General features: G+C 43.1%; 2 protein-coding genes across 2 annotated transcripts in view; one reads left to right on the top strand and one right to left on the bottom strand.

Moving 5' to 3' along the window:
- Positions 1–370: 370 nt before the first annotated feature.
- Positions 371–26,003, bottom strand: SGTA (small glutamine rich tetratricopeptide repeat co-chaperone alpha). The gene is made up of 11 exons (XM_069962470.1): positions 25,857–26,003; positions 23,024–23,158; positions 14,502–14,605; positions 12,469–12,547; positions 10,566–10,665; positions 9,804–9,908; positions 8,894–9,032; positions 8,739–8,801; positions 6,870–6,907; positions 3,091–3,192; positions 371–1,061 (listed from the first exon to the last, which is right to left on the bottom strand). Exons 1-11 carry the CDS (start codon positions 25,954–25,956, stop codon positions 947–949), a joined length of 1,080 nt encoding a protein of 359 aa, XP_069818571.1. The 5' UTR covers positions 25,957–26,003; the 3' UTR covers positions 371–946.
- The window catches only part of THOP1 (thimet oligopeptidase 1), a 50,759-nt gene continuing 50,519 nt past the window's right edge, over positions 25,986–26,225 (top strand). Inside the window, exon 1 of the mRNA XM_069962467.1 lies at positions 25,986–26,225. Coding sequence (XP_069818568.1) covers positions 26,213–26,225 — 13 coding nt within the window. The 5' untranslated portion in view covers positions 25,986–26,212.

Below are 26,225 nucleotides of genomic sequence, written 5' to 3'. Positions count from 1 at the left end.
AAAAATCTGATAACAGGCTCCCAACACAACCCAGGGACTGACAAAGATACAAAAATGTTCTCATCAGAGAAGACGTGGTCTCTCTGCCATGGCCCAAAAGAGAAACAAAAACACACTAGTGAATCATGGTTGTCAGGAGAATTTTTTAAAACCCTTTCCTTATTAGTCTGGAGTCAATTTGTTTTAAAAAAATAAGCAGCATGGGTTTATTTAACTTCTGCACTCACTCTCAGTCACTCTTTATTAAATAGCATTAGGCATGGACAAGATTTGTCCCTTTGAATTTTACAATGTTCCACACCAAATGAATTGAGGAGCTCCAGAAGCTTTAAGTACATTCTAAGCAGAGCTTGAGACAGTGGATAGTGGCTGAAAACTGAAACACTGATCTTTTATATGTGTATTGTACAACACATTCCATGAGAGTCAGAACATTGATACTGTTAGGAATCACAAACTTTATAATGCAAGTCCAAGACCAAACATTTCACTTTTTACTAGCAGTATCTGTGCACTTAGAACAGGTGGTGGTTAATCTGAAACAGTCAGTAAATTACAACTAGGTAAATGGTGCTAACCAACACCACAGCCCCCTGTATAAATTATCACCAGACAAGGATGGGCCAGGAAACAAAGGAAAAACACCAATGTACTGTATCTGTACCCTTCAACAGGAACAAAAAGACCAAATGTTCATACTGTGTCAGCCCTTTGTGGTAAGTTATACTTATTTGATCCTTCTGGAGATGGTGGTAACTCACAAAGTATGAGGTAACGTTTAAAAATAAAATAAAAAATATATATAATAATCTCCAATTCTTTTAAAGTATAACGATAGCCACTGTTCGCATAAAAGTAAAAAAGGAAGACAGGCTGTAGTGTGACTTGGTACTTCCTGTTCAAATTTTCTTGAAATATATATAATCAAATCACATGCTGTGGCTGATCATTGATGCTGATCTTCATTGCTTGCACTTGGAGTTCGGCTTCTGATCTGACTGCGCAACTGTTCTATTAGTTCTGGGTTTTGTTGCTGCATTTGTTGAGCAAACTGCTGTCCTCTAAAAGGGAAACAAAAGAAACACAACATTAATGGTGCCATACAGAAAACACAGACAGTTCCAATCAGTCAGTGACAGGTGCTTATCCTGTCACCGCCTTCCTTAAACGCTGTGATTGGTATACATCATTATCTCTGGCGCCGGTGACGGCTCTGGCGCTGTGGAGCGCATTGGAGCAGCCCCACACACATTAAAAGGGGTAGTGCAGCGTTTAACATTTATTCACTAAATAGCACACATTACAAAGTTATTCAACTTTGTAATGCGTGTTATTTAAGTGAATGGCCCCCTTCCCCGTGTTCCCCTCATCCCAGAAGTGTGGTGCATTATACTTACTCAATTGCGGTCGACCCCGGTCGCCATCTTGGGTCAACGACGTCATCGCCGGGAGGCTGGCTGAACAGCTCCAGCCGTCCCTCATGCCGGCCGCCTTATGCCGTGTCAACAGCTGCTCAACCGCGATTGGCGTAGAAGAGGATGTCGTCGACCCAAGATTGGGGATGAAGTCGGCGAGTATAATGCACCACACCTCCGGGGTGGGGGGGGGAACACGGGGAAGGGGGCCATTCACTTAAATAACGCACATAACAAAGTTGTATAACTCTACCCCTTTAAAAGCCCCTTCAGTTCAGGAACGTATATATATGTTCCTACTCCACAGCGCATGTGCAATAGCAACGTATATATACATATGCAGTAGCTGACGGAAAGGGGTTAAATAGGTGAAAAGTGTCATTTATTGGAAAACTTATCAGTCTGACCCCCAGCTGATCAGACCCTTATCCACCAGATATAACTCCCATTTGTTTAAATGGGCACTGTGGTTATAACTTTTAAAATCTGAATCAACAGGGTATGTGAAATAAAGTACCGTATTTTTCGCTTTATAAGACGCACTTTTTTTCCTCCCAAAGTGGGAGGAAAAACTAAGTGCGTCCTATAAAGCGAAGACTGCTCCCAAGCAGTGCCGAGCACCGCAAGGGAGCCATCCCGCCGGCCCCCTGTATTGCCCCTCACTATGCATATGCATAGTGAGCGGCCCTGAGCGATCCCCTCCACCCGCCCAGCCCGCCCCTTCTATCCCCGCTCAGCTGAGCCGATCAGAAGCCCGGAAAAGTGCAATGAGCAGCACTTTCCTGGGCTCCTGATCGGCTAAGCGGCGACGGAGGGGGCGGGCTGGGCGGGCGGAGGGGATCGCTGTCCTACTCACCTGTCCGCTGGCCCCAGCAGCTCCTCTCCCGACACTCCGGTCTCCCGTCATCCTCCGGGCACAGGCAGTGGGGTACAGAGAAGCTGCCTGTGTCCCGGAAGTGTTCTGCAGCTGCAGTCTCTCTGTCCTCCGCTGCCTGTGCCAGAGGATGACGGGAGATCGGAGGATGACGGGAGAGGAGCTGCTGGGGCCGGAAGACAGGTGAGTAGCCTGTTTTTCTGGTCGCAGGGGGGATTGGCTACTATGGGGGGCACTGTATGGGGGCATTGGCTACTATGTAAGGGCACTATATGGGGGGATTGGCATCAATCACACTGCTGCTATCTCCAAATTGTGACAATGAACAAAATATTTTTTTTTCTATTTTTCCCCCCTAAAATCAGGGGTGCGTCTTATCAAAAGGCGCGTCCTATAAAGCGAAAAATACGGTATGCTTGCAATTTTTTTTGTTATGCTTTAAAACAAGCAATACTTGTATCCAGGTCCAGTCTCCTTAGGGCAGGCAGCTTTTCATTCTTGTGCTGGTTGAAGAAAAACAAAACAAAAACAAACAAACAAAGGAAGTCCCGGGTCATCTGAGTGCTCACAGAGAAGGCAGTCTCTTCGATCAGTTTGATTGACGAATGCATTAAACAGTGACACTCCGTACTGGACTCCCTGCGTTTGGTCTCAACCAGCACAAGACTAAAAATTTGCCTTTGGGAGACTGGACCTGGATATCATGTAAGCTTTGCTTTAAAGCATGATAACAAAAAGCACACTCTACAAGCAAATAAAAAAAAAAAAAAAAATATACAGAATCTGAAAACTTGTACATACGCTTGTATAAGACTGGCTAAGTCAGTAGGTGGTGTGTTGCCTGCCGCTGCTGCAGCTGCTCCAGCCATAGGATTACCAGAGCCAGACATCATACCGGACATTCTGAAATAAAAATAATGGCATTAACACATAACTAGTACACTTTCTGTCCACATGCTGACATGAGTAAAACGGAAAGTATGAATCTGAAACCTTCGCTGATTATAGGGTATAGCACTGGAAAAATCTTGACTTGTGGCTTTTAGCTGCAGTTTATACTGTGGTGTAAACTGTAGGGCAGGAACAGAGCAGGATACTGAGCAAATGAACCTTCTCATACTGCAGTTGAGGTGCATTTTTAATTGCCTAACCAAGCTGCAACAGAGGCAATTACTACAATAGGATGTGTATTTCTTGGAATTAAAAAGGGCAGCATGTGTTTTTTTTCTATGCATATACTTAGGAAGTGGGTAATAAAAAAAAAAAAAAAATTATTATAAATCTATATAAAATATAATATACACATACATACAATGCCTACAAGTAGTATTCAACCCCCTGCAGATTTAGCATGTTTACACATTTGGACTGTAGATCAGCCTGGAAGTGTGAAATGCACTGCAGCAAAAAAGAATATTATTTCTTTGTTTATTGTTTTTTAAAATTGAGAAAAGTTGATTCAGAGGGTCAATTATTATTCAACCCCTCAAACCACCAGAATTCTGTTTGGTTCCCCTAAAGTATTAAGAAGTAGTTTAGGCACAAAGAACAATGAGCTTCACATGTTTGGATTAATTATCCGTTTTTCCCGCATTTTCTGACTATTTAAGATCCTCCCCAAACTTGTGAACAGCACTCATACATGGTCAACATGGGAAAGACAAAGGAGCATTCCGAGGCCATCAGAGACAAGATCGTGGAGGGTCACAAGGCTGGCAAGGGGTACAAAACCCTTTCCAAGGAGTTGGGCCTACCTGTCTCCACTGTTGGGAGCATCATCCGGAAGTGGAAGGCTTATGGAACTATTGTTAGCCTCAACGGCCTGGACAGCCTTTGAAAGTTTCCTCCCGTGCCGAGGCCAGGCTTGTCCGAAGAGTCAAGGCTGACCCAAGGACAACAAGGAAGGAGCTCCGGTAAGATCTCATGGCAGTGGGGACATGGGTTTCAGTCAATACCATAAGTAACATACTCCACCGCAATGGTCTCCGTTCCAGACGAGCCCATAAGGTACCTTTACTTTCAAAGCGTCATGTCAAGGCTCGTCTACAGTTTGCTTATGATCACTTGGAGGACTCTGAGACAGACTGGTTCAAGGTTCTCTGGTCTGATGAGACCAAGATCGAGATCTTTGGTGCCAACCACACACGTGACGTTTAGCGACTGGATGGCACTGCATACGACCCCAAGAGTACCATCCCTACAGTCAAGCATGGTGGTGGCAGCATCATGCTGTGGGGCTGCTTCTCAGCCAAGGGGACTGGCCATCTGGTCCACATCCATGGGAAGATGGATAGCACAGCCTACCTGGAGATTTTGGCCAAGAACCTCCGCTCCTCCATCAAGATCTTAGGATGGGTCGTCATTTCATCTTCCAACAAGACAACGACCCAAAGCACACAGCCAAGAAAACCAAGGCCTGGTTCAAGAGGGAAAAAATCAAGGTGTTGCAGTGGCCTAGTAAGTCTCCTGACCTTAACCCAATTGAAAACTTGTGGAAGGTGCTAAAGATTAAAGTCCACATGAGACACCCAAAGAACCTAGATAACTTGGAGAAGATCTGCATGGAGGAGTGGGCCAAGATAACTCCAGAGTCCTGTGCCGGCCTGATCAGGTCTTATAAAAGACGATTATTAGCTGTAATTGCAAACAAGGGTTTTTCCACAAAATATTAAACCCAGGGGTTGATTAATAATTGACCCACACTTATGTTTAAAATTTATTATAATTTAACTGAGCAACGTAACTTTTTGGTTTGTAATATTTATGCATCTGTTAATAAATCCTGCTCTTGTTTGAAGTTTGAAGGCTCTAACTTATTTGCAACTTATCAAACCTGCTAAATCTGCAGGGGGTTGAATAGTACTTGTAGGCACTATATATGTTATATATCTATCCCAAAACACTTTCCACGCTCCCATACCACTGCTGACATTACCATCCAATCAATGACTTACATGGGACACTGACATGGGCAGAATTATGTGAGCATAGGCATAAAAACCATGCTACCCAGACAACCCCTTTAAAGTCTCACTCTCGTTTGTAAAAACTTTTGAGATGTCATAGAGACATCCAGAAAAGTAGAGGTCCGGCAGAATCCAGTAGTCAGAAACACAGTGGAGTTTATTCTAGCAACATACATGGTTGCAATGTTTCTCAAGCAGCTCCCTGTGTACCTCAAAGCTAAAATAAGACTCTCCTCTTCCAGTTTGTGCTGCCCTGCTCTGTGGCGAGTCTGTCCATAAGATGGGCGACATGGAGCATGTGACCATGCCCCTCTTCCAGTATCCACCACTGAGCCTGTATATGCCTATGGATGACACCGGAGGGCAGGGCATGGTCACATACTCCTCCATGTCGGCCATCTTATGGACAGACTCATCACAGAGCAGGGCAGCCCGGAGGAGGGGAGTCTGATTTCAGCAGAGAGCTGCTGTCGGTATATACAGTGAGTACACTTACTAATACTATACATTGAACTATTTTACTATAAAATGGCCAACGCTTTTAAATCTTTAGTTTGAAAATACAACTGTTTGGTAGTCATAAGCACTTTAAACATATTTCTTAGTATACCTCCATGTATAGTCTACTATAAGCTGATAAATCTCTATAGGATATTCTTACTGCAAATTTTTAAGCAGGTTTTTATTTACAGGGGTATACCCATCTGGGACATTTACGGCAATTTCACGGGACTATCTTCTGAATCAGGGCTCCTGACAGAGGTCGAATTGGACAAATTGGACAACTTATGCAAACAATGTAGTCTACAGGTCTCCTCCATTTGCAGAATTTCTATAAAAGTCAATGGGAGATACACATTGTGTCACTTGTGTTTGGCCGTTTTTGGCTTCCCAACCACCTTTGGTGGCCGTAACTAGGCAAGAGGGGACCAGGGATCCTTTGATGGAAAAATAGATGCAGGTCCCACAGCTTGGGTATACTAATGACAAACATATAATGCCATATAATGTCCAAGATGGGTATACCTCTTTATTTAAAAATAAATAAATAAATAACTCAACTGCATGCCAAGATTTTAGAGGAGGTAAAAAAGCTCCTCTACTCCACTGTCTATTGCCATATCCTACACCTCTCACACTAAACGGGTATAAAAGATCATAAATGTTGCTTGCACTTGGTGCAATGCATTTAGTTTTCTCAAGCAGTTTGCAACAACATGCAAGCAATCATCAATACAAGCTCCATTATTTATCTTGCTTGGCGGTCGCTTACTGACAGTGTTGAGTTAGTGTAGGGACTCATGTAAACCAGGGGACCTGCACGTGGTACATGGGGCAATATGGTTTGATCAAATTATATACCAACATCCTGGCGTTGGTTTTTAAATGTAGCAGAGGCATTAGTGTCAGCCATAGGTATGAGCGCTCCTTTCTCTCCTTGTCTGTACCATTATTTATCTGCTGTTCAGATAGGGCACAATTTCTACATAAACTGTACGGTAAGACATTTTCAAATGGGTCTGATTCTTCCCTGGGCTAAAATTGCTCAATAGTGGAATAAAATTTGACCAGAATATTAAACAAAACAAAGAACAAAATGCAACAAAAACTCACAACTGCTGTACTTGGGGGTTATTCATGAGATTTGATGCCTGCAAATAAAAAAAAAAAAATTATAAAGTTACTTATAAGGGCATAATGCACGCCATACAAAACTCTGTACTGTTCAGTAATATGTGCAAATACACTATTAGATATTGAATTCAACAAAAATAACATTTAGACAGCAGATGCAGATATTTCAATATTGCAATGAGTAAAGAAGTTAAAATAGGGAGGGTGTGTAGGTAAATACATACCACAATAGAACTTCTATCAGGTATGTCACGTACACGGGGCTCGCTTTATCACGTGACTCGGGTGCAACTGCTCAGGGTCGATCTTTCACGCTCTCAGTCTCTCACGCCCCTACACTCAGGCCATAGATTAGAACTAGGATCACCCTGACTCAGCCTTCCACACACCCACCAACACAATATGCTGCCACCACCCTATCTATTACGTTACTGGGGAGACAGGGAACCCCAAGAGTGTTCCACTCGGAAGCAGACACACCCACACGGTAGAGTAAGCCAACCGGTCATACAATATACGGTCACACACCGCACATGCACTCTTCCTGGAGCTAACTAGGTTCGTTTAGGCTACAAGACAAACCATCAAACTTTTAGGTTTACTGTATTAAAATGGACAGTACTTGGTTACAAAAAGACATACAGACACTGCAAACAATAGGGATAAAATAAGAAAGTTCTAATACTTAGCACAGGGATGCATCGTATAGGTTCTTCCTTCCCAGGGGATATGGGCTTAGAACGTGGTGCACAAACAAATTCGATTGGATCCCCAACTTTGTGACAATGACATGTTCCCCAGGCCTCACTTTTATGTCAGACCTGAAAGGGTTGGCCGGAGGGGCGTCTCCTGACATCTCTAACTCAGCCCCTCTGGGCAGAGCTTCAGTTACCGCCCTAAGCCATGAAGGGAACAAACCTGGGAATATCAAAAAGATACTTTCCCAGGTGCCATATCAATGGTACGGGCCCCAGCCCTTCTTCTTAATTCATATCTCACTGTTTTGATTCCTGGCATATCAAACATGATATGCCCCGGACACTCAGAATGTGAGATACCCCTTATGTAATGATGAGGACAGGTAGACAGGCCATGTTTGGACTTCCTGTGATGTCCTCATCATAACCGACGCTAGGAAATTGGTTCTGTGGCTCTATGTTTTATTTGGAGGAAGTTATGGGAGATTTCATATTCCTATCCTCAAAGAGTCCACCCCCTGCTGGCATGGAGTCAGTGAGCCTGCCTTAGAGGTGTGATCTCAACACTCTAGTCACAATCTACTCCACCATCTTCTTCACAGCTCCATGCTTATTCCCCCTTGCAGAGAGCCTTTTGGTCTTTTACAAAGGGTAAACAGACGGCCTGACTCCAAGCTAATCAATAAGTCCCGATGATTAACGAAAACTTCTATTACACTCAATCGATAAAATATCAATTACAATCTATAAAATATCCACTGCACGAATACATATAAAACACATCACACATAATACCACTATGCATATTCATGAATAGGGACAGGGCTGTCCATATTCCTCACAAGGTATAACATTCATTCTGTTTATTGTAGGAATTGATATGCATAGTGCATTCATTGTTTTGAAGAATGGCATCAACTTGCCATTTGTGTTGAAAGAGAAATGGGTACATTTGCATTTTTCTTTCACATGTTTTACACTTATGCATAACAAAATGGAACAGGATGGATTCTACTTATTTTAGTAGGACAAAATGATACTGGAGTATACAAGCAGTGTCATGTCATGCTACATAAACATAACATTAAAATGAAAAAGCACTGATCTCATCCAATCCAGCAGCCTAACAGTGCTACTATAGTTCACTTACCATGCTCATGAAGCCAGGGTTGTTCAGAAGCCCAGCTAGATCAAAGCCTCCTGGAGCACCCATCTGTAATACATACATAATTCCATTTTCCAACTAGCAGATACACTCCCTGTCCCCAACTTTAGGGAAAAAAAAAACTAAACACAGAAACTTACTGGACTGGGCAGTTCTTTCATTTTCTGTTCAGCAATTTTAAGGTTTGATTTGTAAGTGTCATTTTCTGGGTCTAATTCCAAGGCCCTCTTGTAGAAGCCCACAGCTTCAGCGTGCTTATTTAAACTTGACAGAGCCAGTCTGGATAGAAAGCCACAAACATAAAAACAACGAAAGAGTGAAAGCAGAGCAAGGGCAAAGTGTATACAACTTCAGCATTAAACACCTAAATGGGTACTCAATGGGTTTCCAGCTCTTGAGGTAAGACCAGCGGCACCTAAAGTGTACCTGTCATTATAACCTTCAAAATCTAATTCAACAGTAGATGTGATATAAAGAAAGTTTGTGATTTTCATTCATTATTTATTTTTAGTTATCACTTCCTGTTTTCTGACTTTTTTTTTTCTCAAAAACAAGAAAAAGTCAGAAAACAGGAAGTCCTGTGTATCCCAGGCCATCTGAGCGCTCACAGAGAGAAGGCAGTCATGTGATTGATGGACATATTGTGCCATGACTCTCTTTACTGGCCGGAATTCCTGTGTTTAGAAAATCTGCCTTCAGGAGACTGGACCTGGATTTCTGTTCAGCTTTGTCTTACAGCAGGATAACAAGAAAAAAAAAATAATGTAAATTTCACATCTTCTGTTGATTTAGATTTTGACACCTTATAGGGGTATTCAATCCGCCCCCCCCTAAAAAAAAACTAGGCTTTATGTCCTAGCATTTGGAGTGTTGGTATATTACAGTTTCCCATATTTTATTGAAGGCGGACTAATTATTATCATTATTGAAAAATGGTCTAAAATTAATAAATATCCAATATATCCTGGTAAAATACTCCTAGGGCCAGAAAAGGAAAAAAAAAATAACCAGATGTGAAGTTGTTTTATAAAATAATGCAGGATAACTTACCCCATTCTGCCATAGGCTTTGCTGTAACTGGGATCAATTGAAATGGCCTCTTCACAGTCTCGAACTGCTCCAGCATAGTTTCCAATTTTACTGTAAGCTGCTGCCCTAAAGAATTTAAAAATGAAACTGGTTCATTTTTTTATGCAAAAACAATTAAGATTTCCATGAACTATCCCTTAAATATTGATTCATGATCTGCAGACGGGAATGCCTTCTTGCTACCCCTCCCATTCCTTTCTCTGCTTGACTGATGATAAGCTGGGACCTGGGCCCTAAGCAGAAATAGGAGGGGAGGTAGTGTTACAGTCTTCAGCAGCTTAGGAACTTAGGAAAGCATCTTGGACACTTTACACAGGAAAATAAAAGTATTTCTCTACATTCTGAAATCACAGACAGATATATGAAAGGTACCATGTGTCTCTTTGACCTATCAGCAGCAGTTTGGAACCTGAATTGTAGCTGACAAATCCACTTAATAGGAATGTTAGTAGAAATACAGTGCACATTTGAAAAAATACAGATCCCAATATTCATACTGACAAGTTCAAAGTTTGGATTGATGAGGATCTGAATACCGAGACACCTGTGATCACCCAAACGGAGTGATGTTTGCTTCTGCTCTCCTTTGAAAGGAGTGAGTGGTGAACCATTTGAAGAAAGTAGTAACAATCCTGCCAATTTACACACACTAAGCCGTAATCAACTGCATCCTTAAGAGGTTAAAGTATACAAAAACGCTTATTCCACACTGTCAGCACGTACCTGTTGCAGAAATACACTGCGTTTCTTGGGTTCAGGTTAATGGCTTGAGTGTAGAAAGAAACAGCACTCTCAAAGTTTTCTAACTTCATCTGTTCATTGCCTTCACAAAAAAAACAAAAACATATTATATATATATGAATGCATATTAAAAAAATACTCTAAACAGTAGATGTGGTAGACAATTGCAATGCAATACAGGAGTATCTGTGCCCTAACTTTGCACCACCCCTCTGTCCCTCCTCCCCACCCTCTTCATCATTAGGAATGTCACTGAGACATTTTCTCCTGTCTGAACATTGCCCAGGTGCCTTAACGATCCAGCCCATGTTCAGTATTCAAACAGCTGACGAATAGTAGGCAATCTTCCTGGAGCATTCCTAATGATGATGAGGAGGGTGGGGAGGAGGGACAGAGGTTGTGCCAGCCTAATGCATAGACATTCTAAGCCCCCGGCCTTTGGGCATGGGGCTGCCAGTTTAAAAATTGTTTTTTTAGGACAATAACCGCATCACCTGCCGAACAGACCACAGGACAGATATTGGATTAAAAGCAGCTGACAGTACAAGCGGTTTGTGGGGGTCAGATTGTGGGTACAGAATCGCTTTTACGTCCAGATTTATCCAGGATGAACTGGGTTATCCAGGCTGGACCGTTTTAAGGGCTACGGATACTGTATGTCCTGCAGGAAGACACACACACAGATGGCAGCAAAGAGCACAGTGTCAAACATCACTTCCTGCAGGACATGCAGCAGCTTGTAAGTACTGGAAGACTTTCAATATTTTTAAAATAGAAGTAATTTACAAACCTGTATAACTTTCTGACACAACTTATTTGAAAAACATTTTTTTTTCTTATCAGAACATCCCTTTAAGCTGTATGCCCAGGAGATGGTGAAAGAAAAAAAACAACATGCACTTACCTCCCTGGCGCCGGTACTATGCTGTTCCAGTCCCCATTGTGTCTGCTTCCAGGTCACCACTATAGCTGCTGACTGGATGAGTGGGCCTGCCATGTCACATCCCTGAACCGAGGCACACAACGTAAACTGGAGTGGCATAGCAGTGCGGAAGCCAGGGTGGTAAGTACATGTTCTTTTTTCTTTTTCTTTTTTAACTCCCTTCCTGTGCATACATCTTAAAGACAGTCCTGCCTGGACAACCCCCTTAAAGGAGAAGTCCGGCAAAATTTCTATTAAAGTAGCCACAGCCCACACAGCTCTGGGAGTCCGGTTGTGACATCACCATTTTATCCAGGAAGTGACCCCTTGACGGAGTAGTAAATGCAGGGGAAAAAAAGCACTTTTTTGTGCATTTCCCGAAATAAGTGTATTTTGGTGATTTGTATAACTTTTGGGGGACAATACAATAATTTAATAACATTTTTTGCTAGACTTCTCCTTTAAGAATAATTCCAAGTTGTATTCATGGGTTTTTATTTTTTCTTCCCCGCCTCCTAAAGGCCATCATTTTTCCCATCTACAGAGCCATGTGATAACCAATTGATTGTACTTTGTAATGATGCTCTTTACTTTTTCATTAACCATACTGTGAATCTAGGAAAAAAATATTTGTGGGGTGGTGGTGATGTCTGTCACTGTGTAATCAAGCTTACATGTTATTTTGATTCTTCAGATCAGTATAACTATACCCAATTTGTGAAGTTTTAATTGCATGGGGAGCCGATTCATCCCACAATACCACCATGAAGTAATAGTTCTGGAAAATGTGATGTGCAGTTCCGCTTTTATTCTTACCACAAATATATGAATGAATAAGCACCTACACAGTGACACTAGGCTGTCAGTGCTGACAGGTAGCGGTAGTTTTCCCATTTCCGTATTTGTTTATTAAACACCCCCCATTGAACATCATTAGCATTAGTAATCATTCCTTGTTTTCACCTTCTGTTTTTAATCTTTCAGCTTCTCCTATGTCCTCATCTGATGGAGATGTACAATCTGGTGGCGTTTGTGGGGCTTCCTTTAAAAAAAACAAAAACAAACACCAATATTGTGAGAATTAAAAAAAAAACAAACAAAAATAAAAACACCATTTTACACATACAGTGACATTAGAATGAATGGTTACCCAATACATATCCTAACAGACCTAGAGTCCTGTAGGGCAAATCTGCACTGGATGTATAGGTTTCAGCAAACCTTCCAGTATCTCGTCAAGTGATTGATTTTACAGAAGAAAAACGATAAAGTGCATCTATTGTGGCCACAGTAGCAATAGACGCATTTTCCCATGTGTGCTGCAACCCTTTTACATACTGAAGTTTTGGACTAGTTTCCTTGTTTTGCCTATACTGGATCTGGCAGTGCTGCTTTCTGGTTTTTTTTTTAACAACATTCTCTCTCTCTCTCTATCTTTTTTTTTTTGCACACAACCCTTTGAAGACCCAGCCCAAAATGACCCATTGGACTGGAATGGAATTTTTATTTTTGCGCTTTCGTTTTTACCTCCTCCCCTTCTAAGAGCTCTAGCATTTTTTTTTTTTTTTATCTACAGGGCCATGTAAGGGCTTGTTTTTCTGAGGAACAGGTGTACTATGTAATGGCGTCTTTCATTCTACCATAACATGTATGACAGAACGCCCAAAATAATAATTATGAAAATATAAATTGGTGTAATTGGAAAAAACAATGCAATATAGTAACTTTTGGGGGATTCCTGTGTCTACGTAATTCACTATACCAGTGGCGTCAAACTCAAATACACAGTTGACCAAAATAAAAAAATTGGACAAAGTCACGGGCCAACTTTGATAATTATTGAGGCGCAAATGCGGCGGTCCTGGCACTGGCCCATAGTCTCTTATATAGTAGCCAGCCCTCCCCAATAGTCTCTTATATAGTAGCCAGCCCTCCCCCATAGTCTCTTATATAGTAGCCAGCTCTCCCCCATAATCTCTTATATAGTAGCCAGCCCTCCCCCATAGTCTCGTAAATAGTAGCCAGCCCTCCACCATAGTCTCGTATATAGTAGCCAGCCCTCCCCCATAGTCTCTTATATAGTAGCCATGGCGGGCTAGATGTAATTCAAACTCTGAAATGTCTGGCGGGCCAAAAATAATGGCACCGCGGGCCAGAGTTTGACATGACTGCACTATATGGTAAAAGCGACGTGATACCATTATTCTATAGGTCAGCCCGAACACAATCATATGCAGGTTTACACAGATTTTCTGATTATATTTTTTATTGAAATTAGTTAATAAAATGGTCCTATTGTGACTCTCCCCCCCCTCTTTTCGTTTACGCCGTTCTACTCTCCCCCCCCCGCCCCACACACACACTTTTTAAGTCCCATTAGAGGACTTTTACATTCAATACTGCATTCAATGATCACTGCTATGCCATAGATGTAATAGGCGTTCTGCTCATTGAGCCTGCCTGTGGCAGACTCAATCAGCAGAGTGCCAATCAGACCGCACGGAGGGAGGTAACAGACCTCTGGCGGTCCGTTAAAGCGATCGGGATCCTTGCAGTCACACTGGGGGGACCCAATCAGTAAGTGACAGGAGAGGCCCCTGTCACTTACGATTAAACACCACGGTTTAGTCGTTTAAGGGGTTAATGACACGCTGCAGCCTTTCATTAACAGTGAGGGCCGGGCTACTCACTGCAGCTGGCCCCCACCTGCTATAAAACGCGCTCCACTTCGCTCATAGCTCCCTAGAGACCCAGGACATAAATGTACGTCCAGGGTCGTCTGGTGACTTCCAGGGCATACATTTCCGTCCACTGTCGTCTAGGGGTTAAAACCATCCATGTAGATCTAAAAAATGTCAAACTACAACAACCTACAGCAGCACATGTCAGTACCTCCTTCCTTTGCAACGTTTATGCACAACAACTACAGGGTACTAAAAGTAAAAAAGCCATCTAGAACATCTTTGCTACTATATATCTTTATATAAAAACTTTACCTGTAGTGTAGCTGCAGCAAATAACTCTGGCAGTGTTTGGGATACAGCCAAGCTTTGATCTTCCATAGAAACTTCAAACGCTGTTTCCAGACACTGGATTGCAACTATAAAACATTCAACAGACAACTGTCAAATTTTAAATCATCTGTTTCACTTTACACACAGTGGAGGAGCTTTATCAAAGGGTATTAAATATAAACTGGTGTAAACTGCCCAAAGCAACCAATCACAGCTCAGCTTACAACTCTGGTAAAATGAAAACTGGGTTGTGACTGGTTACTGTGGCCAGGTACACCAGTGTATATTTTACACCCTTTGATAATTCTGGACCTGTGACTATCAGCTGCAATTCAAGTTCCAAACTGCTGACACTGTTAGATTAGTGAGGTACCTTTCATATATCAGTCTGTGCTTTCAAAACAACCTGACCCTGCTTGATACTCAGCTCCCAGGTGTCAATCAAGCAGGGAGGGAGAGAGAAGAAGCTTCCAGCTATTCAGGTGCTTGGAAAGGCCTCTTTCAGGTATTAGACCCTTGCCCTACTGGGAGGTATTGTTTGACTAGAATTAACTTCTGAGGATTTCTCCTCAATGATTTTACAGTGGCATTTAAATGGCTTGTAAAAGGCTTCATTGGTGGAGCGGTGATCCGGTATACTCATAGTCTGGGTTCTTCTTCTGGTTCCTGGCTCAGCGATCGCTTTAGGCTGTGTGCAGCAGCTGAGCCTAGACGAGATCAATCAAAGCAGTATATACAGTAGGTACCGCATTGATCTCTATGAGCAATCATGGTATTGCTCATAAAAAATCCCATTCCACAATAAACATTTAAATCATCCCCCTTTTCCCATTTTTTAAAGTGTCACTGTCGTGAATTTTTTTTTTGCAGAAATCAATAGTCCAGGCGATTTTAAGAAACTTTGTAATTGGGTTTATTAGCCGAAAAATTCAACCTAACCTGGTAATTTCTTTTCTTTGAGCCCATGACGGCACCCCTGGAGAGGTCCACCTCCTACTCCCATAGGACAGGAAACAGGAAATCCCTGGATCATATAAAGAAGTAAACTCCCCTCCTCTCGTCAGTATTTACCAAGGACCTAGGAGCGAAGCGTACAAGACACAGAAAAAAAAAACAAATACATATATACAGAATTTTTTTTTTTTTTTTTTTGTGTTAAAAAGTTTACTTTTTCTATATCTATATAAAATTATTATTTTTTAATTATATATATGGGCGGGATTTAGGCAGGGTGCCGTCATGGGCTCAAAGAAAAGAAATTACCAGGTTAGTAATTTTGAATTTTCTCTCTTCGCCATATGACGGCACCCCTGGAGAGTAGAATAGGAATATAACCGCCTAGGGAGGGACCACTGCCTGCAATACCCTACGTCCAAATGTTAAGTCTTCCGTGGAAGATAGTTGTAACCTGTAGTGTTTAAAAAATGTATGTGGAGTGCTCCATGTAGCAGCTCTGCAGATTTGATCAATGGAAACATTTGCCCTCTCTGCCCAAGAAGTTGCTACAGCTCTAGTTGAATGAGCCCCGAACCCAACTGGCAGAATCATGTCTTTAGCTTTATAGCATTCTCCAATAGCCTGTTTAACCCACCTAACTATCGTCTGTGTGGAAGCTGACTTGCCCTTGGTCTTACCCTGAAAGGATATTAGCAAGTTGCTACATAAACGCCAATTTTCTATGACCTTTAAATAATGCAGAATAACTCTTCTAACATCCAGACTATGGAAACTTAATTCTTGATCGTTAGCTGGTGAGTTGCAAAATGATGGTAGTATCACTTCCTGAGACCTGTGGAAGTCCGTAACCACTTTTGGAAGGAAAGCTGGGTCGGGAGATAATACCACTCTATCCTCTCTAATGGTCATGTAAGGGGCTTGTATAGAGAAGGCTCTAATCTCACTGACTCTACGGGCTGACGTTATTGCTAAGAGGAAGGCTAGTTTGTAAGACAGAAATTTAATATTGCAGTCTGCTAAAGGTTCAAAAGGGTTAGTGGTGAGGCCGTTCAAGACCAGATTAAGATCCCAAGGCGGAACCTTAGACCTGATCGTGGGACACAATCTGGAGGTTGCCTTTACAAATCTTTTAATCCATTGATGTTCAGCCAGTTTATAGTCATAGAGTGCACTGAGGGCGGAGATCTGCACCTTTATGGTGCCAGGCCTGAGGTGCTTGTTCAGACCTTCTTGTAGGAATTGCAAGATCAAAGGAATGTCAGGAGGAGCTAGGACATTAACAGGTTTATTTACAAAATGCTTTCCATGTACGTAGGTATATAGCAGAGGTAACTCTCTTCCTACTGGCCAGCAACGTGGTGATCACTTCGGATGAAAGGCCTCTGTCTATCAACAATTGCCTTTCAAAAGCCATGCAGTCAGGTGAAGATTTTGAACTTGCGGGTGTAATACTGGGCTCTGGGTAAGGAGATCTGCCCTGTCCGGAAGAATCCATGGGTCTGTCAGAGACATCTTCCTGAGCCAAGTAAACCACACCCTTCTTGGCCAAAAGGGCGCTATTAGAATTACGTGGGCCCTTTCCTGCCTGATCTTCCTGACCACTCTCGGTATTAGCCTGATGGGTGGGAATGCATACAGCAGGCCTCTGTCCCAAGGCTGGGCTAGTGCATCCAGAGCCCTGGGCTTGTCTGCAGGACATAGAGAAAAGAATTTTTGGATCTTCCTGTTTGTCTGAGATGCGAAGAGGTCTATTTCTGGTGATCCCCACAGTCTGCATATTAGTAGAAACACCTCCTGGCAAAGCTCCCACTCTCCCTGGTTTAGAGAGTGTCTGCTTAGGAAATCTGCCTTCACATTGTCCACCCCCTTCAGGTGTAGTGCAGCGAGGGACAGACAATGTGACTGTACTAGTCTGAACAGGAAGTGGGCTACTCTCATAAGTTGTACTGATCTTGTGCCTCCCTGGTGGTTGATATACGCCACTGCCGATCTGTTGTCTGTTAATATTCTGACATTTCTGTCTTTTATTAACGGAAGAGCCTGGGACAAGGAGAATATTGCTCTCAGCTCTCTCACGTTTTGTGGGCCCCTGGCTTCTTCTGGGGTCCACAGGCCCTGGAATACGTGAGTGTCTGAATGGGCTCCCCACCCCCTGGGACTGGCATCTGTGGTGATGGTCAGAACGTTGTCCAGATTCCAAGGTAGTCCCTTGGATAGATGCTCCCTTTCCTTCCACCAAGAGAGAGATCTGAGTGTCTGTGGAGATAGTGAAAAGAGAATCAAGAGACTCAGAGGCACCATCCCATTCACCAAGAATCTGTGATTGTAACACCCTAGAGTGATACTGTGCCCAGGGAACCGTTGAAATGCAGGAAGTAAATAGACCCAACACCGACATGGCCTTCTTAATTGTAGTAATGGGATTCTCTAAAAGCTCCTGTGTTCTAGAAAAAATATTGGAAATCTCGTTAGCTGGTAAAAAGGATTTCTTAGCTCTCGAATCCAGACATATTCCCAGGAATTGACAACATTGAGAGTGGATCTTATTGGATTTTTAATCGTTAATTTCCCAACCTAATTTACACAGGATGTCTTCTACTATCTTGATCTGGTTTTGTAGTGAGATTACAGAGTCATCGACCAGTAAAAAATCATCCAGATAAGGAATGATAATTATATAATTTTCTCTAATATGTGCTATAACCTCTGACATCACCTTAGTAAAAACTCTAGGTGCCTGTGAAATGCCAAAAGGTAAGGCCTGGTATTGGAAATGACAACCTGAACCATTAAAGGGAACCAATCACCGGAAAAACGCATATAGAGCTTTTGAAATGTGCTGTTAAGAGCACACAGCACACTTGCCACACGTGTTTCCATAGCCTCCGTGCCTTCCCCGTGTAAGCCGCAAAGTAATTTTATAAAACTGGCGCCCTGTATGCTAATTACCTGAGGTAGTCACCTGGGCGGTGTTCGGCTAGCAGGTAGTCACGGTCCCCTGGGCGTTCTTCCGCTGTAATCACGCCCCTCTGGGCGTGATTCAAATGGCCGAGTAGCTGTGACATTCTGATGCCGGACGCCGCCGCACATGCGCAGTGCAGCCGCTTCCATTCCGGCGGTACTGCGCCTGTGCAGAATAGCCTCGAATAGCATGTTAGCCGGAGTTCGAGGCTATTCTGCACAGGCGCAGTGCAACCGGAATGGAAGCGGCTGCACTGCGCATATGCGGCGGCGTCCAGCATCAGTACGTAAGCGCGCCGATGTTGGGCACGGCGCGCTCCCGAGTGACGCCACAGCCACTCTGCCATTTGAATCACGCCCAGAGGGGCGTGATTACAGCGGAGGAACGCCCAGGGGACCGTGACTACCTGCTAGCCGAACACCGCCCAGGTGACTACCTCAGGTAATTAGCATACAGGGCGCCAGTTTTATAAAATTACTTTGCGGCTTACACGGGGAAGGCACGGAGGCTATGGAAACACGTGTGGCAAGTGTGCTGTGTGCTCTAACAGCACATTTCAAAAGCTCTATATGCTTTTTTCCAGTGATTGGTTCCCTTTAAGTCTGACTGCCACCCTCAGGAATCTCTGATGGTCTGGGTGGATGGGGACATGATAGTATGCATCCCTTAAATCTAAGGTTGCCATAAAACAATCTTGTGAAAGATTCAAAATGGCTGAAGAAACTGATTCCATCTTGAACCTTTCGTAAGACAAAACCCTATTAAGAGGTTTAAGATTGATAATGGTTCTGAAAGAACCATTGGGTTTCCTCACCAAAAACAGAGTGGAGTAAAAACCCTTACCGCACTCCGCTTCCGGAACGGGAACCAAAACCTTCTTCATAAGTAAAGACTGCACTTCCGTAGAAAGTGCTGCATGCTTCACGGGATCGGACGATAAGTCCGTAATAACAAATCTTTCCCCTGGGGAGGACACAAAAGAAATCTTCAAACCGTGTTTTATTGTATCCAATACAAAGGAACTATTGGAAATACCACACCACTGTGACCAAAAATGAGAAAGACGACCTCCCACGGGGACCTGGTGTCATTGTGCAGGTTTTTTGGTATTATCTGAACCCTTAAAGGGGTTATCCAGCGCTAAAAAAATGGCCACTTTTCCCCCTACTTTTGTCTCCAGTTCAGGTGCGGTTTGCAATTAAGCTCCATTCACTTCAATGGAACTGAGTTTCAAAGCCACACCCAATCTGGAGACAACAGTAGGGGGAAAGTGGCCATGTTTTTGTAGCGCTGGATAACCCCTTTAAAGAGGAACCCCTTGGATTTTTTGGTGGGCCTCCATTCCTTTCTATTTGTATTAGAATTAGTGTTAGAGGCTCTCTGTGTGTTCCTACCTTTTCCCCTAAAGGGACGGCTAGATTGCTGCGGGATCAGAGGGAACCCCTTTTTCCTGTCCGAAGCCTTCTCGGTAATATTATCTAAGGCTGGACCGAAAAGCAGATTGCCTTCACAAGGGACTCCACATAATTTGGATTTTGAAGTGACGTCCCCTTTCCATTCTTTAAGCCACATAGATCTGCGGGCAGAGTTAGAAAGTGCCGCTGAACGAGCGGAGAGTTTAAGAGCATCCGCTGAAGCATCAGATATAAATGAGACAGCATTTTCTAGGGTCTCAAAGGGTTTGAGGAGCTCCTCAGCGGGTGTCCCTTTACTAATCATATCCTTAAGCTCAGACATCCATACCCCTAATGATCTAGAGACTAAAGTTGCGGCCACTAGGGGCTTAAACATGGCAGTGGACGCTTCCCAGTCTTTCTTTAAGTAAATCTCTGCACGTTTGTCCATAGGGTCTTTAACAGTTGGACAGTCCTCAAAAGGTAGCGCATTAAGCTTAGTAATCTTGGCAACTGGAGGATCTATCTTGGGAGCAAAGCCCCAGGAGTGTGATTCCTCAAAGTCAAGGGGGTACTTCCTTTTAAACTGTAAAATAAAGGAAAATAGGTGTTTTAGTCATACGCCAGTTTACGCCTATACCTTGTTCATCTAGGAACAGAAAAAAACACTCACAGCAGCCGGGACAAAAATTTTCTATCCGGGTTGGACCATTCGTGTTTAATCAAGGCCTTAATATTCTGATGAATAGGAAAAACCAAGCGTTTCTTAGGCGCCAGCGCTCCAAACATACGGTCTTGTATAGTATTGGCTTCAGGAACCTCTTTGCCCATAGTCTCCCTTACTGCTCTGATCAATGATTCTATATAGTCAGCAGAAGGTGATGGTGTAGCCACTTCTTCCTCCAGACCTTCTACATTAGATGGGCCTGCTTCTGGTTCGTCTACACCCAGCGATAGGTCCTCATCGTCCCCCAAGGAAGATGGAGGCTGACTGTGAACAGACTGCTCCACCTCAATAATAGGGGGGACTACCGGGGTAGCCAAAGTTAACTGAGAGACAGGTGCCGGTGCAAGTTCTGGAGGAGGAGCTGTGGTAGTGGCTGGAGTCTGAGAGGGCAAGGAGGCCTGAAAACAGAGTTAAAATAAATGTACAAAAGGAGTTCCTTTTCTTTCTTTTTTTTTTTTGGGGGGGGGAAAAGACAAAAAAATCTACCTACCCTAATTTCCTTCTTTATCATGTTTTTCATGTTACGCATAAACGAGGGTCCCTGCTCCTCAAGGACTCTATTCATACAGCTACCGCAAAGCACCTTAGTGTAAGAACTACTCAATCTTTTCCTACAAAACGGGGCAATCTCTGCTCTTAGCATGACTCTTTAGTAGAACCCTCCTAAAATGAGAAACATGGCGATGTATTAGACAAAAAAGAAAGAAAATTCTGTTGGGGAAAATCCCTTCTTACCCACTCCATACCACTGGGGCTTGAATCATAGCTGGAGTAGACTGATAGCTATAGAGGCTGAAAGCGCTGAACTATCACACAGAGGTCTTGGAGGAGTAAAAACTCTCTGCAGCCGTTGTTCAGAAGCAGTAGAAAAAACGCCAGGCAGCAGCACTAACAAAAGATACTGCTAGAGTATGCAGACACTGAGCACTCACCTGGCGTCCTTCTCGGCACCCTTTTGAATCTGGCGCCGAAAGTCACGTGACCGGCTGGCTCCGCCGCGTGCTGAAACAATGTCACCCTCCCGGCGCTCCACCTGAGCAGGCCCCAGAAGTTGCCGAACACGGCCAGCAGAGCAACCCCCTCTCCGGCACCATCCAGCACCCATGCTGCGCGAACGCAGCGCCGCGGATCGGAGCACCGGACCATGCCAAGGAGGGCCAGGGGAGCTCCGGGGACCCATCTTCTGGAGGTGTCGGGGGAGGAAGCCAGACTTGGAGGCTGCTCCCCATTCGGAACCTGACGCCGCCGGGAAGCCGGTAAGTTGTTACCCGGTAACACCTTCTTTATCCAGGGAAGGGGAAGAAGCCCTTCCAGCTCCTGCTCCCATGGGGACAGGAAACAGAAACTGACGAGAGGAGGGGAGTTTACTTCTTTATTTGATCCAGGGATTTCCTGTATCCTGTTTCCTGTCCTATGGGAGTAGGAGGTGGACCTCTCCAGGGGTGCAGTCATAGGGCGAAGAGAGAAAATGCATTTTTTTATCATGAAAAAGCAGTTTGAAGCTCTCCCCGTCTTCATTGTTATCCTATAGAGAGCTAAATAAAAGACCAAAACAGGACAACAAAGAGTTAATCTACAAATACATCACCATCTATCTCCTCTGACAGTCAGCACTGACCTCTCTGAGCTCTGATTACAGCGTTCACCCAGTTATGCCTGTAATCCCTTTGTTCTCAGCTTTTTGCTGTCGGCTAACTCCCTCCTCCCCAGAACAGACTGGGTACGTCTGATGCAACAAGACACAATTTCCTGATATTTTGCAGTGGATGGAAAAGAGGAGGGAGGGGGGGGGGGGCTGGGAAAAGGCTTTTTAAATGCAGATAATGGCATATTTGCCTAATAAACCAAAATACAAAGTTTCTTAAAATCGCCTGGACTCTTGATTTCTGCAAAAAAAAAAAAAAAAAAAAAAAAATATATATATATATATATATATATATATATATATATATATATATATATATCTAAAAAAAAAAAATACGACAGTGACTCTTTAAATGAAAAATAATAATCATATTTGCTATCACCACATGTACAATTGCCTGAACTATTAAATTATCACACTCCTGATATCATGATAAAAACAGGCTCAATGCAAAAACCCACCAAAGTGCAAAGTAGCTGATTTTTGGTCACATAAAATGCCAAAAATTATTTTTCAAAAGTGATATGGCATAAAAAAATGGCATATATGCAAGAAAGGTACCGATAAAAAGTACAGATTACAGCGCAAAAGATGGGCCCTCAAATAGCCCCATAGACCAAAAAGTAAAAGTGTTACAAGGCTCAGAATAGAACAATTTTAAACAATTATTTTTTTAAGTAGTGAAATAGAATTATATGAATTCATTTCCTATTGCTGTAATCGTACTGACTTGAGGAACACAGATAACATGTCAGTTTTACCACAGGGTGAATGGTGTAAAGAAGAATGAAAAGATTGGTTTAATGCAAAATACTATACCTTCCAGACTCTCTTGGGCATCGGAGGAGAGTCCACCATTGTGCAGCTGGTCCTGTAGATATTGAATGATGGAAAATGCCAAACACTTTTTATCTGCCATGGTGTATGTGAACACTTTCCTCACAGGAGATACACCTGCAAATACAGATCAGCTGTCAGGCAATTCTCTTTGCAGACTAGTGTGAAAAATGAGCGTAGGTGCGCACACAGATATTGTACTGAATCCAGTCTGCAACTATAAGATGCAGCCTTATGGTGTGTTTACACAGACAGATTTATCTGACAGATATTTGAAGCCAAAGCCAAGAACAGACCATAAACAGGGAACGGGTCATAAAGGAAAGACTGATATTACTCCTCTTTTCAAGACCATTCCTGGTTTTGGCTTCCAAAATCTGTCAGATAAATCTGCCTGTGTAAACGCACCATTAGTCACGTTTTCTGGTTTTAAGTTTAATTTGGACATGGAAAGTCCTGCCAACATACTTTGAGAGGAATTTATCATTTGTGACTATTTCAACCTTGCACTCTCTCCGTTATGTCATTTTCAGCTGCATGATGTACAATGAATTTGCACATTTTTTCCACAGGCTTTTTTGTGCGGTTTGTACACCACCTACTGCAGTCGCGCATAAATTATGTAACTTTAAAAAGCTGCATATAAGAAATGCAAACCACACACTTTTATACTAAAACAGAAACTCTTTGCCAGATGGGGTACACAAGTGTCTAAAACATAAGAAAGATAACACTCTAGCAAAATGAGACTTGCACAAAATGGATTGTTTTTTTCTTATGCCAAAAAGCTAGCATGCAAACTGCAATAAATTCTCCCTTTTGGGGGTCTATTCTTCTACATTTTCAAAATATTAGGCCTCAATAACATCTTTATTGGTTAATCTAAAGGTCCTTTTAGACCAAGAGATTTCTCAGCTGAAGGAGACGCAAACAAGAACTGATCAGCAAGATTGGCGATCGTTTGCTGTGCCTTTTACACGGCACAAGAAATTGGACAGCTGAACAGGGACTGCTAAAGATACAGCCGGCTGCTGGAGGCCTGGAGAAGCCAGATGCTGGATCACAAGCAGCATGCCTGGTATGTATACTCTGCTAGTGATCTGAAAACTGACAGCATAGATATATACATATCTGCGCTGGTAATTTCCCTTTATCAGGATCGGCCACACAAATCCCTATTAATACAGCGAGATGTGCAGCTGATAATGATAAATTACAAAACAGACAGTCGATAATCTGGTGTTTGCCTGGTCTTTAGCTGACCTTTGTTGCTTTTACATGGGACGATTAGCAGCCACAGGAGTTTCTAATGACACTCTTGGATGATAATCGACCCGTGCAAAAGTTTCTTAACATTATCGGTGACCGGCATGCAAACAGGTGCAACCATTTATTTTGTTGTTCTGTTCCTCCAAAAAAAATTATGCCTTAAAGTGATACTTTCATTTTCCCAAACAATCACTAAAACAGGCAGGGAGGAGCAGTTGGCTTAGTGCTTTTCTCCCCATCTCGCTCCAGGAGATGGACTCTTTTTCCCCTTTGTTCAAGTAATTGGTGAGGGTCTGAGCACATCAAAACATCTGATATGTCTCTGTGACAAGTCTTACTTGATATTTTTTACAGTTATAGTGACACTTTAATTTGTAAGACGAATATGAGAAAACTTGTTTACACTTCTAAGCAGCACCCGGATACATAGCCTGTTCTGCTCTAGGCTGAATACACTTGTGTCTGGTGCCAGCAATGTTCTACCAGCTCCAGTAAAACACTGTAGCTGGTAGAAAGGAGACTGGATGAAAATGGATCTACCTCTCAGCCTGGATAAATATATTGAAAAATAATAACTAGAAATACAAAAGTATATGAGAAAGTTGTAGAACTTCAATATACCTTATGGCTTATTTACACCAGAATGGAAAATCTCTGTAAATATAAGTGTAACCTGATGAGTTTAATAGAGAAAATGAAAGTGTCTTATAGATGTGATAGGAAGGGGTTTGTTGGTAGAATGTCTTATTTGTTGCTATCTTAGCTGGCTTTGTGTTAGGCTGTGTGTGTGGGAATATGTAGAAGCATTGTTACGTCAGCCATAAAACTCCCCAATGGCATCAACATTGGACGATACAGGTGTTGTGTCCAGCTGTCCAAGCCATGGAGCTATAGTTGTGATTGATAGATATGTGCAAAGTCTGGGAAACGTTCCTTCACTACCATTCTTGGTCATCAGTGGTCTACATAGAGATTTCTAGAAGTACACCCCCCAAACTTACTATATGTAGGTATGCAGCTTCTAGTCACCCCCAGCTGGGACCATGAATGGAAGGTGTCCAGCACCTGGGTGGTCATGGAAGGGGATGGGTGTATATTAGAGCTTAATACACAATGGGGCTCCTTATTTCGTTGTGGAACATCCATGTATCTGTACCATCTGTAACTGCAGCCAAGTATTGCATGTAATGAGTCTATTATTCTATATAAATCTGTGGTTATAGCCTTCTTCCACTATTATTAAAAGCAACACACTGCAAGAAGCTTAAAGGGCTATTCCTGGTTTAGAAATGTCTCCACTAGTAACTAGATGGATGTGCTATTCTGGCATCATCCCCTACAGCAGACGGAACCCAAGAGCTACACCGGCGCCCCTTCACCCGCAGCCCCCGTACAGCCGGGCAGAGCCCCTGCACCTACACACTGCTCATCTCCCATATGCTTCCAGACTACACACATGCAGCGATGGACGCGTCACGGAGCTCAGAGCCGCTACATGATGCACATTACACCCCGCCGCTGCTCAAGGAATCGAACTCCGACTTACCAACACTACACACATGCGACCACTGTCCTAAAGCGGATGCGGAAGTAGCTGCTATGGTGACGTCAGCACAGGAAGTGACGTAGTTCTGCGACCCCTGCATCTTCCCAATAGTGCAGAGAGCGCTGGTGTTTGCGTGGTTCACATGAGGTCGTCTATAAATGTCATTAATAATAAAACGAAAATGTAAATAATAATCAGCACAACAAGAGGGGTGTAATTATACAGAAAGTATAAGGTCAGCCTCCCCCTCCGATAACCACTGGTACGCTCCTCCTCTACACCACGTGACCTCGCGCCGCCCACATTTAGCATCACGGCACCGGCTGCTCTGGACTGTTCTGTGGCAGACGTATCACATGGCACCTACAG

Source organism: Dendropsophus ebraccatus, chromosome 3 (genome assembly GCF_027789765.1).
Source record: "Dendropsophus ebraccatus isolate aDenEbr1 chromosome 3, aDenEbr1.pat, whole genome shotgun sequence".
In the NCBI taxonomy this organism is placed as follows: Eukaryota; Metazoa; Chordata; class Amphibia; order Anura; family Hylidae; genus Dendropsophus; species Dendropsophus ebraccatus.
This window is presented reverse-complemented; position numbering and strand designations above follow the sequence as displayed.